General features: G+C 39.0%; 1 protein-coding gene across 5 annotated transcripts in view; it reads left to right on the forward strand.

Annotated features, from left to right (window-relative positions):
- The window catches only part of acsl3a (acyl-CoA synthetase long chain family member 3a), a 103,979-nt gene that overhangs the window by 75,651 nt on the left and 10,973 nt on the right, over positions 1–17,355 (forward strand). For all 5 annotated transcript variants that reach the window (XM_078563712.1, XM_078563713.1, XM_078563714.1 and 2 more), the window contains 7 exons: positions 245–368; positions 787–858; positions 3,971–4,110; positions 6,954–7,126; positions 9,366–9,440; positions 12,880–13,071; positions 16,561–16,675. In XM_078563712.1, the coding sequence (XP_078419838.1) occupies positions 245–368; positions 787–858; positions 3,971–4,110; positions 6,954–7,126; positions 9,366–9,440; positions 12,880–13,071; positions 16,561–16,675 (891 nt within the window). The remainder of the gene's footprint in view (positions 1–244; positions 369–786; positions 859–3,970; positions 4,111–6,953; positions 7,127–9,365; positions 9,441–12,879; positions 13,072–16,560; positions 16,676–17,355) is intronic.

Here is a 17,355-nt window from a genome sequence, read left to right on the forward strand (position 1 = left end):
AGGCCTTGTTTTAACATTTCACGTGAAAGTCTGTACCTTTTGCCCTTGCAACATTACAAGTATTGCACTGAAGTATTGGCCTAGATTGTGCTCAAGTCAGCCTTCTGATTGAGTGGCAAGAGTGTTACCACTCAGCCAAGATATTAAGTGTGTCAGATGCTCTTAAATGTAATATTATTCTCAGACCCATATTTGGTGTAATTGTTGAAAACCTACATATCTGGATTTTATATTTCCTTTAAAGACCAAAAGACACCTACATTGGTTACCTACCTCTGGCACATGTCCTGGAGCTGAGTGCGGAAACGCTTTGTATGGCTTGCGGCTGTTGTATTGGCTACTCCTCCCCTCAGACTTTAGCAGACCAGGTACGGGTTAATCAATGCATTCATTTTTATAATTATATTTAGAATAGTCATAGTGGTAAAATATTGAATAGATCTTATCTGCATTTCAAACAGTGCTGTTTTCTCTTTAAATGTAAATTTTTCCCTTCATTAACAACCTACGAATTACTTTACCTATATAGACTTGCAGCAATTTGTACCTATACTTTCAAAAGTTGAAAAATAGCTTGTATGTTCTATTTGGGGGAACTATAAAATAATTTTGCCCTCTGTAATTTGTATTACTGAAGAACATAAACACTTATCCTTAAACATGCATTTATAAAGGTGAAAATATCTGAATCAAGTGGTAAAAAGCATAATTCAATTATTTTTGAAGCAGGACATATACATTCAGTTTATTTTACTGTATAAGTAACCATTGTTTGTTGTTTTGTAGTCTGCCAAAATCAAGAAAGGAAGCAAAGGTGATACAACAGTGCTTAAACCAACATTATTGGCAGCCGTACCGGTAAGCTTTTGTTAAAATTTGGAAATATTGAGCCATAACTTCTGGAGCTCCTCAGCGTTGGATTGGGGTGTACTCCAAATATGCGCTGGGGAACCCTTCTTGGAACTTCACAGGTAAGACTTTGCATGGCAATTGCCCAGAAACACAAACTTTCCTCTGGACAATTGCCCTGCATTGGAAACCATTTGAAAATGCAATTTAAATTGGAAACTTTTGGATAATTCTGACAGGGTTACATCAACAGTTACTCAGTAAAAGTTAGAAGAATTGAAACTCTTCTAACTTCTGGGTAACTATTGTAAAGACCTAGACCGACCCCACAGGGGACTCCCCCACACCCTAACTAACCACACCCCCACCCCAACCCCATGGTACTTCCCCCAGCTGCATGGCATTCCTTCCCCCCACTGCAGGCCCGACATGACCTGACCTGACCTGACCCGACCCCAATCTCCCCCTTCCCCCACCCCCACCACCATTTATCAAAAAAGAGATGTGTCCTCCTCCACTTTGACTCTGCCGGACTGCGACACTGGGCCTTGGCGACAAGCTGTGCTGCCTGGATCTTGCCTGGCTGGAGTCGAAAGATCTGGTGAGACAGGCACGGAAGAAAAACCATGCAGGTAATTGGCCACGGAGTGGCAATCTGACGCTGATTGCCACTCCGAGGAAGCTATGGCCCATTGTTTTTAACTACCAGAGCCAGTTGTTGCAAAATCTATTAATAACTCAACAAATGTTTTCATTATAAACACTATCTGAATGTACAATGCTTAATTCTAAAAGTCCATTAATGATGAGCCATTAGTTCTAGTCAGGAGACCTTTTGTTTGAAGTTCTTTTCATGAGCGAGATCTGTACATAGGTGGTAGTGTTCTTAATTTAATGTTTAAGTGTGCCTGTAGGTACAACATAATCCTATACATTTTCTTTTAACAAAATTGACACTGCAGTGGAAACATGCTGTTACATCCTCATGCTGCTTGGGGTTTATCTTCCAGGGAATCTTGCATCATTTCATTCTGGCCTCAAGTTGGGCTTATCCTCTGCAGTTACATTGTAATGTTAGTGTGTTTCACAGAGGGGCTGATTAGATATAAAAGAGGAATTGGGAGATGAGTTAGTGAAGGTGGTTAGAGATAGTTTTTGAGGGTGGGTTGAAATAGGACAAGACAGGGATGTTTATGAACAGAATACCAATGTGAAAGCCCTGACAGCTAGTGCTGGGCAAAGGGAGGAAGTAGTCCAAACTCAGGAAAACAAAGTTGGAATATAGTGCTCGAGGAACAGTTGCTACTGGATATATCCTGTAACCCCAAAAAAACTTTATCTTTCTTGAAAAAGCAGTAATGTATCACAATATCGACTTTAAGTTTTTATGTTATTGAACAAAAATGCACAGGTGAATATGTAATCTCATTCTTTTAAACAATTTCATTTAGGCATTACATAATCATTTCCTTAGACAAAAAAAAACACGGTTGCAATTTATGTTAAGCTAATTTGTAGTTAACATTTTAGTATGGATTTATCTCTTATGTTGTCCCTAATTCTGAGAGCTTTCTAGGCTAAGCCAGCTTTCAGAAGATTTTAACCCATTTGACTCCCCTCTGCTCATTGAACATTTTTATTGCTGAAGAAAAGAGACATGTCTAATCTTTCTGTCTTGCACTCATCAGGACACTCGCAAGAATACCAATAAAGGGGGGGGAAACAACAATTTATACTGTATGTGAAGGGAGTGCTGATTGGTTTGCAAGTTACATTGCCATGGAGAATGCACCACTGATGGCGACTGCCAATTATTGTTTGAAATTTAAACCAGGCAGCATTGTGGTGCATTTGCGTGTACCGGAAGCTACATATATTAATACACAGGGCCCTGTTCTTTGCAGACAGGAAGAACGTGTACATGCATTGCGTCTGTTTCAGCTTAAAAAAAAAAGTGACAGCCATTTGCTGACTCATTCCTCAGGGCAAAGTCTTGACCAATCGGGGTCAAGCTGCCTGGTTAAAATTTCAAACAATGCTTGGCAGTTAACTGTCAATCACCATCAGTGATGCATTCTCCATGGCAACGTCACTTGCCAACCAATCAGCAGTCCCTTTGCATACAGTATAAATGATTGTTTTCACCCTATATTGGTATTCTTGCAAGTATCCTGATGAGTGCAAGACGAAAAGCTTAGACGTGTCTCTTTTCAGCAATACTCAAGTTCTGAACATTTTTAGTTTATTAACTACCCCCTGAAAACAATTCCTGAGGTGATGTTAGTTAGCCATCAGCCAGATTCAAAAGGCAGTCATTCTCTTAATTGAGAAATTTTCACAGTATGTACTGAGTTGAATGTGATTCTGACCGAAAACCAGGTGATTATATCTGCAGAATTTCTATCAAGTTAGGCTTGAAGATGGATTTTTACTGCAGCTGTGTTTTTTAAAACTCATTGGCCTAGCCTTTCTAATTGGGGCATGTGTCCAGAAGGGAAGGACATCCTGCTAGCATAGAGATGCTCCTGGTGCAGGCTGACTTTATAGCCCCTGGGTTGTCAACAAGCCAGAGATGGGCTATCCCATCTGTGCTGAGCAGCTACAGTAAATTGAAGAGTGAATGTTGTTGCAACAGACAATTTATGCAAAAAAAAAAGAGAGGCAGCTTCTGAGCTGCTTGAAATATCCCTGAATATTTTTTTTTCTTCTTGTTGCTCTGGACTTGTGTACCATCACACTGAGAGTAATTGTGCCGGTTCATTTGCAAAGAAATCTCTGAGGCCCCCTATCAACTGATAATCCAAGATACCAGAGTTAAGACAGGCAGCTTGGTATCCAATGTTCCAGCAGGGCAGATAGCATGACTGATTTGCAGTTGTGCAATGCTTACCCTCTGTAAAAGGAACAAAGGTCATTGGGTATGCAGTAGAGAATATCCCTAAGTACTTTTCTGACCTTGTCCACCCAGATCAGCCGACTTGAAAAGCCTTGGGTCTTGTGAGCTAAAAAACTAGGAATCAATCTCCATCAAAAATGACATTTTTGTCACAAATGCAAAAGAACAAAACATAACTTAATAAAAATCTATAAAATCATAGTTTTTCATTTTATGTACCAACAGGAAATTATGGATCGAATTTATAAGAATATCGTAACCAAAGTAGAAGAAATGAGTAGTATGCAGCGGACACTCTTCGTTGTTGCCTACAACTACAAAATGGAACAGATGTCCGCAGGTTACGGCACGCCTATCTGTGATTGGTAAGATATAGATAATCAAGTCTGCTAAATTACTTTATAGTAACATATGTATGAAAGTATTCAGTTATTGGATATAAAAATTATCGTGTCTCATTGACATTAGTATATTTGGGGAAGGGGAAAAAAGGTTTAAAAAATCCAAGTCTTAAAACCTTAAGAATTGCTTATTGTCAACGTAACAGGAATAAATTGTTTTATAACTTTCCTTCAAAATGATTTTTTAATCTTTACTATACAAAGCAATCTTAAGTGTATAACTGGTTTCCCGCTATTGATTCATGCACTTATAGGAGAAATAAATACTGTTGGTATGTTTTCACAGTTATACCTTTCCATCCATCCATATTTCTTAAAGCCTGAAGATAAAGTGCCCAAAATAAAACTTCCTTGACATGCCAAGTTATTTTCTGCTTCAGTGGACACTGCCATTTATACCAATATTATGGGTTTACTACAATTTAACTTTCATAAGAGCCAGCACTTCAAATCCCCCTGGAAGTGGAACATCCCTGTTAAGCTGAGTGAGCTGCACTTGCTTTGTGATAGTGCTTTTGATAACTACACAGTTGGGCAGCTCTAAATCAGGCTGGGTATGGATTGGCAGTCAACCCAGTCCAGAGTTAAATATAACCTCTATTATCAGACCAGCTTTGGAGGGAAGTAGATATATCCATAAGGCCGTAAACAACTTGGAGAAATATTGGTACCAAGTATATATATCTTAATGACTACTTTATATAACACACTTAGAATAGAGCTTCCTAAGAAAAGTTTGCAAAGTGTTTTATTGTACTTCATTTAGGAAGAATATTGTTTGTATTTACAATCCTAAAACATTGAAAATCTTAGACTGTTAATACAGCATATACAATAGGCATTTTGCAATAATGATCAAGATGTCCAATCGACTTCTCACAAAAGTGAGAATTGGGCTGTTCATTTATTTAAAAACACATGAATACTAAGACTATGGACTTCAAATAAAATAGTAGTAGGAATTTAGGTATGCAGCAGATATCAGATTCAGTGCTGTCAGCTGCTCCTTTTAAGTTGTCTGCTTCATATGGAAGGTGACTGCCATGGCCTTCTGTCTGCCATCATACAGCGTAGGAATGTTGGACTTAGGAGCAGGAGTGGGCCATTTAGCCCTTTGAGCTTGCTCTGTCATTCAATAAGATCATGGCTGATCTGGTTGAGTCTCGACTCCACTTTTGCCATCTGCCCCCATAACCCTTGACTCTCTTGCATATCAGCAGGACCCAGAAAATTAACAAGGACTTGATCTTCATGTCTTATGCATATATTTTCCGTCAGGTTCTCTGTAGATACACTGTGTTAACACTAAATGAGGTAACATCCAGTCCACTTCATAAGCTGCCTTATTGCAAAGTTAGCAAAACATATAGAACACTGAGAATGATGAACTTGGTACAATCTATTTATTTTGTATTATAATAAAGAACAGGCTTATCTTGAGTTGTTTCAGTATACCATTTACTTAACATGAGAAACAGCTTTCCCTTATCAAGGTGTATCTCTTGTGGCCACTGCTGCCTGGCTGATTTTCTGGTTTCTTTGTCATCATTCTGAGATCAAAACTATTTCTCAACATCAAGGTGTTAATGTCTTTCTGGATGTCCAGACGTTTGCTGCTAAATTTGCCACTGTTTACAATATGCAGAATAACGGCCCAATTTACATTTAAATCATTTATCACGTGTGTATGGATGGCTAATCCCAAATGGGGCTGTATTGGGATGCCACTCCATTTCTGGTAAACTTCTGCCCCAAACACGCACTAAAATTGTTTGCATGTCTTTTCAATCTTTTTTCATGAACTGTGACAATACCTTGTTGCTATACACTTCAATATTCATATAAAATAGTGGAATCAATTTTTTTAACAATTTTGCTTTAATGTTAATTTAAAATGCAACACTTTGCTTTGAAATCTTGAATAAAATTATATTGTAAATGAGCCAGAGTTATTTTGCAGTTCAATATTGGATAGACCAAAGCCATCCTTTTTGTCTCCCGGGACAAATTCTGTCCCCAGCCCAATAGCATCTTTCCCCTTTCTGGATGTTTGCTCAAATGCAATCTTAGCACAACGGTACACAAGTTCACTGTTCTGCCAGCTCTGAATTGAGCTCCAAAGCTTGGATTTGGTCCAAGACTGCCTACTTTCACCTTCTAAATGTCTCACGTCTCTGTTCCTACTGCAACAAGCCACCAAAATACTCATCCATGTTTTTGTCACTTCCAGACTTAACTTTTCTGATACCTTTTTCTACTTGCTTCCTGAGCCCCACATTGCATACAGATTCTATCTCATTCACTGGTCCTTGCTGACCTCTTACTTCCACCCATCCCCCAGTGCATCAACTCCAATATCTTATTGCTTCTCCCTACCATTGTAGCTTCTTCCTTCCCTAAGTTACTGCCTATTCCCTTTGTGTTTCCGTCATCCTCTGCTTTACCATTGGTAATAGTCTCTTATACAATGCCTTCCCTAACCCCTATGTTTGTTATATTTGTTCCTCATTTCCAAAATCATCCTTAAAGCTTACTCATCAGAAACACTTTCTGCTACCTCCCTGGTTCCCATCCTCTTTAATCCAATCCCCCAGCTTTCAAATTTCTTGGGATGTTTCACTTTGTTATCAGTACAATTTCTATTATTGTAATCTCTATTATTGCTAGTAAAGTTTTCTCATCTGTCCAATCCATTTTATTATTGTTTCTAAATTGACTATAGCGGTTGGTTGGTTGCTAATTTCTAATCTGAAGTTGACCAGAAGATACTTGAGAAAATAAATGCTAATATTTTACTACTTCTATAGGTTGATTTTCCGAAAAATACGTTCGTTATTAGGTGGAAAGACTCGGATCATTCTATGTGGGGGTGCTCCACTGTCACCATCCACACAAACTTTCATGAACATCTGCTTCTGCTGCCCTGTTGGACAAGGATATGGATTAACAGAGACTTGTGGAGCAGGGACCATTAGCGATGGTTAGTCAGTTTCTGGGAGTTTCTTTTTCTGTTCCAGAAGCTGTCGGTTTTGTTTAGTGTCTCCAGACATGTGTTTTCAATCTTAAAAACAAAGCTCAATTGAAAAAGGTAGATAGAGAAATATCTTCTCTTGAAAGTAAATTAAAACCGCATGTTGCTTTGTTAAATCCTTCTCCATATTCAAAAGCATAAATGTATTTAGTTCGTGTCAATTTATGGTGTTAGTGTTTGATTAATATTTGTCCCTCAGGAGTGATAAGCTAGTAGAAACTCAGTCAGTGGCTGATATGTTTGGTGTAATATAAGAGAGTTTGCCAAGCTACGGAAAGTAAAAGATTACTGAAGGCTAAAAGTGTGAAATCATCTCAATATTGTTTTTGCATACGTACTATATTTGCATATCTAAGTGACAAAAATGCATACTTAATTTTTTTGGAATTGGCATCTTTATAGATAAGTTGTGCAGATATTTTGCTTAAGGCTGCCTCTTTTGTAAACTCTAATTTATTCCAAATTAATTATGCAAATTAATTCTTGGAAAATCTAATTTTATGAATACAGATTGCTAATAATCTGGTTGGATTTTCTCTGTAATGACAGCAGAGAAAAAGCGACGTGAAACAATATTGTTGACTCTGTAGCTCATGTGACTTTATACTTCAAGATTCCACATAAAATGCAATTTAATCTGTCTGTCATACTGATTACCTCTACTGGATAATGGAGAATAGAAGATAGACAACCTTCCGCTTGATCAGCTAGCAGGAGGAGCCCCTTGTATATGGACCTGCTTTTCAAGCCTTCTGTTAGCTACCCTGAGAGTCAAGTACAAGGCTTTCAGCCAAACCAATGTACTTCTGTCACTGATCTTGGGGTTATGTTATTTTCCTCCAGTAATCTTCACTCTAAGTGCTGCTGTTGCCTTCCAATTCCTATTTTACACAAAGATCTCCATACATTCTCCTCAATTTTTTAAAATCAGCTCTTGAATAGAAATCGATAAATTATTTTAGAAGAAACTGTATATGAAGAGAACTATATAAAGTATATGGAAGTAAATAAAAGGCTTTTTCACTCCCCTGACCAGCTGATCGCTATGCTGCTCTCTCTCGTGCTCCCTACAACACAGCCTACTGGTCTGTAACTCCAACAAAGATTCTCCCGAATACAAAAGTAGAAATGAAAGCATTTAAGGAATAAGCTTTACGCAGTATATTCGCATTGATGTAATTTGTATAATTAGTAACATCTGGATATTGAATGTATTTTATTTGCTAATGGGGTGGTTCTGTCAAAGATTTTTTTGAGCACTTTTGTTGCAGTTCTCTGGTATTTTAAAGTATTCCTTTTTATTTTGGCAAAACATTTATTGCAAAGAGCAATAGTGTCACTGTTTTTGATGGAGCTATGGGAACCAAACAGTCTTGAGTTCTGTTTTCATTCTTGTTAATGGTATTGAAATGTCAACGCTGTGGCGTATTTGAAAGCTGCTAAACAAATATCTTTTCTGTCAGTTTTGTAGGAAAAATGCAGAATGCAATTTGAAGATTAAATATTCCAAAAAGGAATGAAGTGTTGTTATTATTCTTTATTTCAGATTTTGTAAAGTTTACATTTAATCACTATGTTGTGAATGACTCATAGATTCCTCATGTAAGCAACAAATTTGACATTGTTAAAATTGTTTGCTTCCGTCAGGAAACCTGGCAGTAATTTGTTCATAATTTGTGTAAATATCACATCAATTTGGTGAAAGATTTGAACTTAAGAACAAAATGTTCAATAATGAGCAGCTTTTCACTTTCTAAAAAAACATAGATGGCAGTTCATTTACCTTTGAAAGAATTTATTCCAATGTCATAACCATTTCTATAAAAACTGTCCGCAGTGCGAATCCAGATGTGTAAAATATTATTAGAATGCACTTGGATAGGTTATAAGAAGAAAATGTAGTTGTGAAGCCTTGACGATTTTATAGCACATATTGAAGAGAATAAACATTGCAGACTTGTTTTTTTTTACACCTTAACTGACTCCTGCATCAGCAGTTTAAAATAGTGAAGAGGAAGATTGGGAGGCCATGCAGACTGAGCAACATTAATATGTTAGAAGTTCCACATAGATATTTGGTTACCTTGCCAAGCTAGTCTATATTTAATTGCCTTAAAGGTGTATAATAATATCTAGTCTTCACAAATTTTTTTAAAGATTTCATTCAAGTAACTTTTGTTGATTTTAGTGTTTGACTACACCACTGGTCGTGTGGGAGCTCCATTGCCCTGCTGTGAAATTACACTAAAAAACTGGGAAGAAGGTGAGCAAAGCCACTTGTTTCAATTGAACGAGCACAGCTGGAATGTCCAGTAAGAATTTAAATCTAATTTCAGGTTTGTTACATCTAAGATCAACTTAGCAAACGTATTATGGCATAACTTCCATGGAAGAATTATAATGTTTACAGCCCTACAAATTTATATTTGCTGCCAGTTATGCATTATAATGTTTCATAACACAATAACAACAAGAATATCTAAGTGCTTCACAGGAGCAATTATCAAAATTTGGCACAGAGCCATGCAAGGAGGAATTAGGATAAGTGAACAAAAGCTTGGTCAAAAAGGTAGGTTTTAAGGAATGGTTTAAAGGAGGTAGAGAGGCACAGATGTTTAGGGAGGGAATTCCAGGGCTTAGGGCCAGAACACCAGAAGACACAGCCATTAGTGGTGGAGTGAATAAAATCTGGTTTGCATAAGAGGCCAGAATTGGAAGAGTCCAGAAATCTTGAAGGGCTGTAAGGTTGGAGGAGATTAGAGAGTTAGAGAGGTTATGGGGGGAATTGAAAACAAGGGTGCAAATTTTAAAATCGTGCATTGGCAGACTCAGAGTCAGTGTGCTCAAGGATGACATGTGAAACAAGACACAGTGCAAGTTAGGATATAGGCAGCAGAGATTTGGATGAGTTCATTTATAGAAAGTGCAAGGTAGTATGTCTGCCAGGATAGCACTGGGATATCCAGACTTAAAGATGACAAAGGCATGGATGCAGATGAGCTAGGGCAGGGGTGAAGACATGGGTATGGAAGGAGACAATCTTAGTGATGAAAAGGATAAGGTGTTAGCGGACCAAATAGGATATCAAGATTACAAACAGTTTCTTTCAGCCTCAGACACTGGCCAGGGCTTGGAATAGAGTTGGTGGCTATGGAACTCAAGTTTGTGATGAGGATTGAAGACAATGGGCAGAATTTAGTGGAGCCTGCTAGAACGGACAAGATGGCGGGCGGGCGGGTGGGAGGCCTCTTATACAACTCCCATTGGCAGGAAAAGTGTCCTGCATTTAGTGAAGGGCAGGAAGGGCCTGTTGAGGGAAACACATCCGCTGACAACGGGGTGTCAATTAAGCTCTTTAAAGAGCTGCCTGAGACCAATTATCCCTGAGGTTATCGAGATTTAATGGTGGCTCAGGGATTTAACATGACTCGCATGGGTCTCCCATGCCCACTGAATGCCACCCAGGGCAGGGGCGGGGTGGTCCCTCATAGTGCTTGTTTGAGGGAGCCAGTATCGGGAATGTGGGGTGAGAGGAACTGAAAGCTAACCCGTCCTTCAATTTTCCCCATTTACCTTTCTTCAGTGATCTAGTGACGATCCCTGGTGAAGGCCTCACTCCATTTCCGGCAGCAGCCAATGCTCCCAATGGCGCTGCCGATCTCTGCTTGGTTAGCAGCTCCAGGGGCAGGGTTTCCACCCTGGTGAAAATTTGATCAAGTGGGAGGCCCAAGGCTGTCCAGGAAAGTGCCTGCTTGGACTGAAATAGCATCGGGCCTCCCATGGAAAATCTAGGTGAGATTGCCACCAGTTCTCTAACCAGTGTGCAGGATCACTGTCACCTCAACTAAATCCTGCCCAATGGTCTCAGTCCTCTCAACATTTAATTGGAGAAAATTTCTGCCCTTCTAATATTGGTTGTCGGACAAGCAGTGTGACAAATTGGGGGCAGTGGAGGTGGAGCAGGGTCCTGCTGCTTCTCAGCAACACTTTCCGAAAAAGCATCACTTAGAAAAGAAATAGAAGGGAGCCAGGGAGAGACAATTGGGGGAACTACAGGAGTGACAGTGTGGGAATAGATGATTCTCCCTCTGGCTATAACTAGATAGATAGCAGTTGAGACAGGAAAGGGCCTCCCAATCCAGCTGGACAACAGAGGAGAGGTATTGGAGGAGGATGGTGTGATCAACTATGTCCAGTTCCACAGATTGAGAAGGGTGCTGAGTGAAAGTTTACCATGGTCAGTTATACGGGATGTCATTTGTGACTTTAAGGACCATTTTAGTACTCTGGTAGGGGTGGAAGTTTGATTGGAAGGGTTCAAACGTGAAGTTGTTGAATAGTGGGCACCGACCTGGAGGCAACTGCACGTTCAAGGACTTGAGAGGAAAGAGAGGTTAGAGTTAGGGCAGTTGTGTGCTAGGAAATAAGCGTTATGGGGTGTTTTTTTTGAGAAGGTGTATGATGACTGCAGATTTGAAGGCCAGGGGCAGTAGCTGATGGGAGAGAACTTTTAATATCAACCGTAATGTGCACCAGGAAGGGAAGGTTGGGAAGGCAAGAAGCTGACATACAACACCATCTGAGAACTATCGCCAATCTTAAAATACAATGTCATATGAACTTGGATGGACCAAATGTACCATTGTATGATTAATCAGCTTAATTTAACACTCTTGCATACCTGTATTTGGCACATCTATTGCACTCTATGTCCCTCTAGCATTGCTTCCATTCCAATTATACTTATTTGAGAAAAAAAACTGTAATACTACTTCATGTCTTGTAGCATATCACCAATTCTAAGCAGCTGGAATTCTTAGGTTCGCAGCAGCAAAAAATTATTTGCAGTTGTATGTCCAGGTGTAATTTGTGTACAACTGGCTGGAAGGACAAGATACTTGGGTCAAGGATGTATCATCAGTACTTTTAATGGCCTTCAATGAAAGGCTGATACCAGATGTTTTAATTGCAATAATTTTGTTCATATCCCAATTTGATATTTCTGTTTTATTAAAATTCCGTGTCTCTGAATTAAAAAAAAGATAAACCTTGATATTGTTTAAAATGCCAATTTTTGTTATGTATGCATTTCTCCAAAATGAGTGCCTAAGTGGGTATCTTGATATAGACTTGAATTTATTCTTAATTAAACTCATTAAGGTATTATCAAAAAAGAATCCTGGATTTGATTAAAAGAATGGCAGTAATAAAGTAAGACTTATTGTAACTATTACTACTTCATAAATATGACATGGTTTGTACCAGTAATATGCTCCTCAGTATAAAATGAGTTTGTCACTTTTTGTCTGTGTGACAGCAGCAAAAATATGCTAGCCTTAATGTTAATCTAACAAGCCCAGCGAGAATGGGGCGCATTGGAAACACAAAATATACCTTTTTCAATTTTACACTGGAAGCACAGGAGGGGCTAAATTGGGAGTTCTCAATAGTCGTATTACGTTAAAATTGGGGCTAGTATATTTTCCTCCTAATACCCATTCCTCTGTAATGTGGTATTGAATAAAATTTCAGCTGTGCTGGATACTATAAGACCTGGCACAACTGTAATACATAGGGACTAAAGTGACATTATGAATTATAGATTTATTATCAAAGACTTCAGTATAAGTTGCCTAGAATTTGCATGCATTGTTTAGAATAAAGTCTGCAAAAAAAAAACATAATTTTCTCTCCTTGACCAGGTGGATATACAGTTTATGACAAGCCACATGCGAGAGGAGAAATTCTTATTGGTGGCCCAAATGTTACCCTGGGATACTTCAAGAATAAATCCAAAACACTTGAAGATTACTTTGTAGATAAGGATGGACAGGCATGGTTTTGTACTGGAGATATAGGTGAATTTCAAGATGATGGATGCCTTAAGGTCATTGGTTAGTATCTGAAGAACTCATAGATAATATAGCACATAAACTTCAGCCATTATGTTTCTGATGGATATCAAGTTGCAATGGCCCATAATTTTATTGTATTGGTGAGTTTAAATTAAAGAAGCTTATATATGAAAATGTTATTTTGAAGCTTTGTTTAAAAGATATTTTTCCCCTCAGAAATCTTTTGCCTTTTGGATATTTTATGTGTGGATGCCCTTAAAGAATGTATTTTTCCATTGGGTTACTGCCAATTACAAGTCAATGCAATCTTGGGAAAATGCATTTTTCAACAACTAAAAATGCTAAATTCGATTAGTAGTTAAATCCTTGTGCCCTTCTGAGAAATATAAGTGCTCCTACTAAAGCATTGCCATATGTTTAACTTCTCAGATTTGCCCCCAGGAATTAGCCGAACTTTCTTTCTGTGCTGTGTCTGTTACTAAACAACCAGTCAGCAAACATCTGGAAGCAGCTGTTTTACTTGAACACAGCCTCATAAAGCATAATGGGCAATTTGGATCTGCTGCAAACATTTTATGCAACTGTTAATTCAATCTCGGTTTGTTTTTTCAGATTTCCCAATTCATTAGCCTTCTGTATTAAACTTAAACTTTTACCATAAAATGGTGTTAGTGAAAAATATTTTTTTAATTAAATATGCATACTACCCATTGTTCGCATTATTTATACATTGTACTTTCAGTAGAAAGCCATGTTTTGCCTTATTTTTTCTATACATATCACGGTTTATATAAGGCATCAAGTTAAAGGTCACAGGAGGCATATGATCTTGACCTTTCAACTAGGATCTACTTAACTTACCATCTTGTGTTGTATCATCTGAATGAATCCCAAGTTAACCCAAGATTTTCTGGAGCTTATATATGTCTTGGATCTGAGGGATAAGAAACATGTTTTTAAAAAATTCCATTGACATTTCGAATCCAATATTTGATAATGAAACAAGGGTTAAGCAGAAGGTAGCATGACAGGCAGAAAGGCCATTCCTGTAACTGATGGCCAGGCACAGCCCTTTTGCATGCATTCCATTAGACCACATATTTGATACATGCAACCAATGCCAACACCTCCAGGGAAGTTCCAAGAAAAAAGTCCCCAGTGTTGCAAAGGGATTAACCAGTTCCTCCTGGTTGTTGCTAATGGTTCCAAAGAATTCAACTCCATTCTGTTCCCAAGCCCACTGGGCCTGAAAATGAAGTAGCTGGCCAAGAAGTATTGAGATAATGTTAACGATGTTACTGTAGCTATTTTGGCTCAGATACAAGAGGAACTCTATGAACAATAAGGTTAGCACGGTAAGAGAGAATCATGCTTTTGCAACATGTTGTCAGCTTGGTGTGACAGTATTCAAAATGTTCAGGATCAGTCTTTAGCAACCAGAAAACTGAGTGTTTTAAATTCACAAATACATCAAAGCATATTCTGCTTACTACACCAGTCCTTGATATGGGACAGAGCTTTAAACTTTGGTGGTAGTGTATAACAAAGTCAAGATCAACCATTTGTTATAAATCCACCAATTTTCATTCCCCTCTACTTCAGTGAACTTTTTAACACATTTTTAGCCTTACCACCCATAGTAAGATTTCTTATTAGTAATTATAAGTGCAATTATTGCTACTTTTTCTGATTGAGGAAAGCTTGGAAAGAATCAGCAGCCTTAGCAATCACCACCACTAGCAGCAGCTGAGTATCAGAAGACAACTAGTGAGAATAGCTGCTGCAGATGACTATACCCAACACACTTGGCGTACAAACCAAGAGTTACCATCTTAGACCTATCTGAGGAGAAATGCAGGAGAAGAGTGCACTTCTTCAGGCAGGCTATTGCAGATTTCTGGTGCAACAGGCATTGCTGCCTAATGGACCAGGTGGGGGAGAGGGGAAGGGGTCATGCTTTGCCAGTGACCATCAAAGTCACCAGAGCACTGAATTTCTTTGCCATTGGATACTTCTGAGCTGCTGCAGAAGACATCACAGTCTGTTTTACGGCTGCATTAAGCAGGTCATGGATGCCCTGCTTGCTAGAACAGAGCAGGATACCACCTCCCTCATTGATCTCAGCAATTAACAGGAGAGAGCTTGGGATTTTGCAGCAGTGTCCAGGTTCCCATGTGTGCAGAGCACCATTAACCGAAACATAGTACCATCAAGGTACCAGAACATGAGCCAGAAGATATGTAAATAGAAAAGGATATCGCTCCAGCAGTGCGCAGCCAGTTGCCAATGACAGGAGCGCCCTCACGCAGGTCTGTGCAAGATATGCAGGCAGCTGTCACAATGTAATTTTTGAGAGGTTACCATCCTCCAATACTCAACACTGTGAGAATGTGGCAAGGCTGGGGATGAGATGTCTCTACCAGTTGTGGCACACTATGCAACCACACCAGACTTGAGCAACACACACATAACCAAAGCCAGGGGTACTACCAGGAATTCTGATTCTTGACCAGTTGAGGGATTGCCTACAATATGCCCCCAGGACATTTATCATTGCACTATACTGAATTGAATACTGCATAACCTCGCATTACAGTGGCTTGTAGTTGGAAAAGGTGGGCCAGCAACAAAAGCAGTTCTTATTGGGCAAGGAGAGAGAGAGGAAGCAGCAGACAATGGGTCACTATTGGTGTCTATTCCATTGCACTCCTGTCTGATTTTCCTCATTCTGTCCTTTATTAACTTGAGGTCACCCAAAACACTGCTGGTGTTGTAGTGAGTCCCGTTCCCCTATCACACTTGTGCTCTCTCTCCTATATTGGCTTCCAGTCGAACAGTGTCTTAATTTTAAAGTTCTCATACTTGTTTTCAAAATTGCTCCATGGTCTCACCCCACCCTATCTCTATAATCTCCTCCAGCCCCATAACTCTGTTGTCCTCTAGTTCTGCTTCTTCTACATCCCTAATTTACTTGCTCCACTTTTGGTGGCCTTCAGCTGCCTAGGCCCTAAGTTCTGGAATACCCCCCCACCCACTACACCTTTCTGCCCCTCTACCTCGCTTTCCTCCTTTAAGACATTTAAAACCTAGCTCTTTGACCAAGCTTTCAGTCATCTGACCGAATATCTCATGTGATTTTTAAAAATTCAGCCATTCAAATAACTTCTGTATCAGTGATATATTGACAATACAGACTCAAAAGCTGCTATTACACCAGATTGCAGATGAAAATGCCAAATGTGATAATGGGTATTAATTTAATGGCAATTGAAATCATTGCATTTCTAAAATTTCTTATGTTAACATCATATTTTAAAAAGACATTTTAAAGGGAGTGATAAATTTAAAGCCAAAAGTTGTCAAGTTATTTATTTTTCAAGCTTCAAATCATTCTCATACACAGTTGTTTATGCAAGTTGGATTCAAGCAAAACCATAAACGTTGATTAAGATGGTGTAAATGAACTTTTCTTGCAAAATGTTTTTATTTCAAGAGTTGCGATTATAACTTCAATGATATATTTTATAGATCGGAAGAAAGATCTTGTGAAGCTGCAGGCTGGGGAATATGTTGCCCTGGGAAAGGTGGAGTCTGCTTTGAAGAACAGCCCATTAATAGATAATATCTGTGCCTATGCAAACAGGTAAGAATTATGCAAATTACGCAGCTTTCTAAGTAAAATGCTCAGCATGCTAAGTTTGCTGTATTCCCCCTAAATGATATTAAAGTACAGATATATGGTGGAGCACTTAAATTAGGGATGTAGAAGAACCAGAACTAGAGGACAGCAGCTATCTCTGAGAGTTGTGGGGCTGGAGGAGATTACAGAGATAGGGTGGGGTGAGACCATGATTTGAAAACAAGTATGAGAACTTTACAATTAAGACATTGCTCGACTGGAAGCCAATATAGGACAGAGAGCACAACTGTGATAGGGGAATGGGACTTGCTACAAGATCAGCAGTGTTTTGGATGACCTCAAGTTTATAAAGGACAGAATGAGGAAAACCAGCCAGGAGTGCAATGGAATAGACACCAATAGTGACCCATTGACTGCTTCCTCTCTCTCTCTCCTCGCCCAATTAGAACTGCTTTTGCTGCTGGCCTGCCTTTTTTAACTACAAGCCACTGTAATGCAAAGCTATGCAGTATTCAATTCAGTAAATTTAAGCTGTTTTATGTGGAAGCCAGATTTTGGTGAGTTGATCCTATTTATTTTTCTGCCCTGGAAGGCGATTTAAGGTTGTGGGGGGGCGGTTGGGGGTGGGGTGGGGGGGACAACCTTCATCCAGATTCATTGTTCCTTTTGCAGAAAACCTAGGG

This window comes from Cetorhinus maximus, chromosome 19, assembly GCF_964194155.1.
Source record: "Cetorhinus maximus chromosome 19, sCetMax3.hap1.1, whole genome shotgun sequence".
NCBI lineage: Eukaryota > Metazoa > Chordata > Chondrichthyes > Lamniformes > Cetorhinidae > Cetorhinus > Cetorhinus maximus.